Below are 537 nucleotides of genomic sequence, written 5' to 3' on the forward strand. Positions count from 1 at the left end.
TACATGTCAATCCCAATCACCCAATTCATCACACCACCACCACCACCACCACCCCCCCCCCCCCCCCCCCCCCCCCCCCCCCCCCCTCCCCTCCACCCGCCCCGCCAGGCCTCCTTTAAACCGCGGAGGCCACCCAGCCCGTGAACGACAGTCCTGCCCCAAGTCTGAGCTCCCGGGATCCCGGACCTACTGACCTGTCCTGGAGCCGCGGGAGTCAGAGGGCACATTCTTCGCCAACCCCACCCCTAGCCCCGCAAACACACCAGAGGGGCAGAGCGAGCCCGGCTGAGGACAGAAGCCGGAGAGCCCGGGCGGGGCAGTCCACCCGGCGATGGGCCGGAGCCCTGGGGGCCGCCCGGAGACCGCCAGCCCAGCTTGGGGTGCCGGCGGAGGAAAGGAAAGAGCCCCTCCCCCTTCCAGCTCCGGGGCCCCGCCCGGCCTCCGGGCCCCGAGGCGCAGCAGTCCCGAGGGGAGGAGGGCGCGGGAGGAGACAGGAGAGAGGACACTTACTTAAAAGGCTACATAGTTTCACTCCCC

At 70.2% G+C, this 537-nt stretch overlaps 1 protein-coding gene across 1 annotated transcript in view; it reads right to left on the bottom strand.

Annotated features, from left to right (window-relative positions):
* ANKRD27 (ankyrin repeat domain 27) overlaps nt 1-227 on the bottom strand; it is a 53,109-nt gene extending 52,882 nt beyond the window's left edge. The window contains exon 1 of the mRNA XM_007470937.1: nt 195-227. Within this exon, the coding sequence (XP_007470999.1) occupies nt 195-227 (33 nt within the window). The remainder of the gene's footprint in view (nt 1-194) is intronic.
* Nucleotides 228-537: the final 310 nt, after the last annotated feature.

Source organism: Lipotes vexillifer, unplaced genomic scaffold (assembly GCF_000442215.2).
Source record: "Lipotes vexillifer unplaced genomic scaffold, Lipotes_vexillifer_v1.1 scaffold182, whole genome shotgun sequence".
Taxonomy (NCBI): domain Eukaryota; kingdom Metazoa; phylum Chordata; class Mammalia; order Artiodactyla; family Lipotidae; genus Lipotes; species Lipotes vexillifer.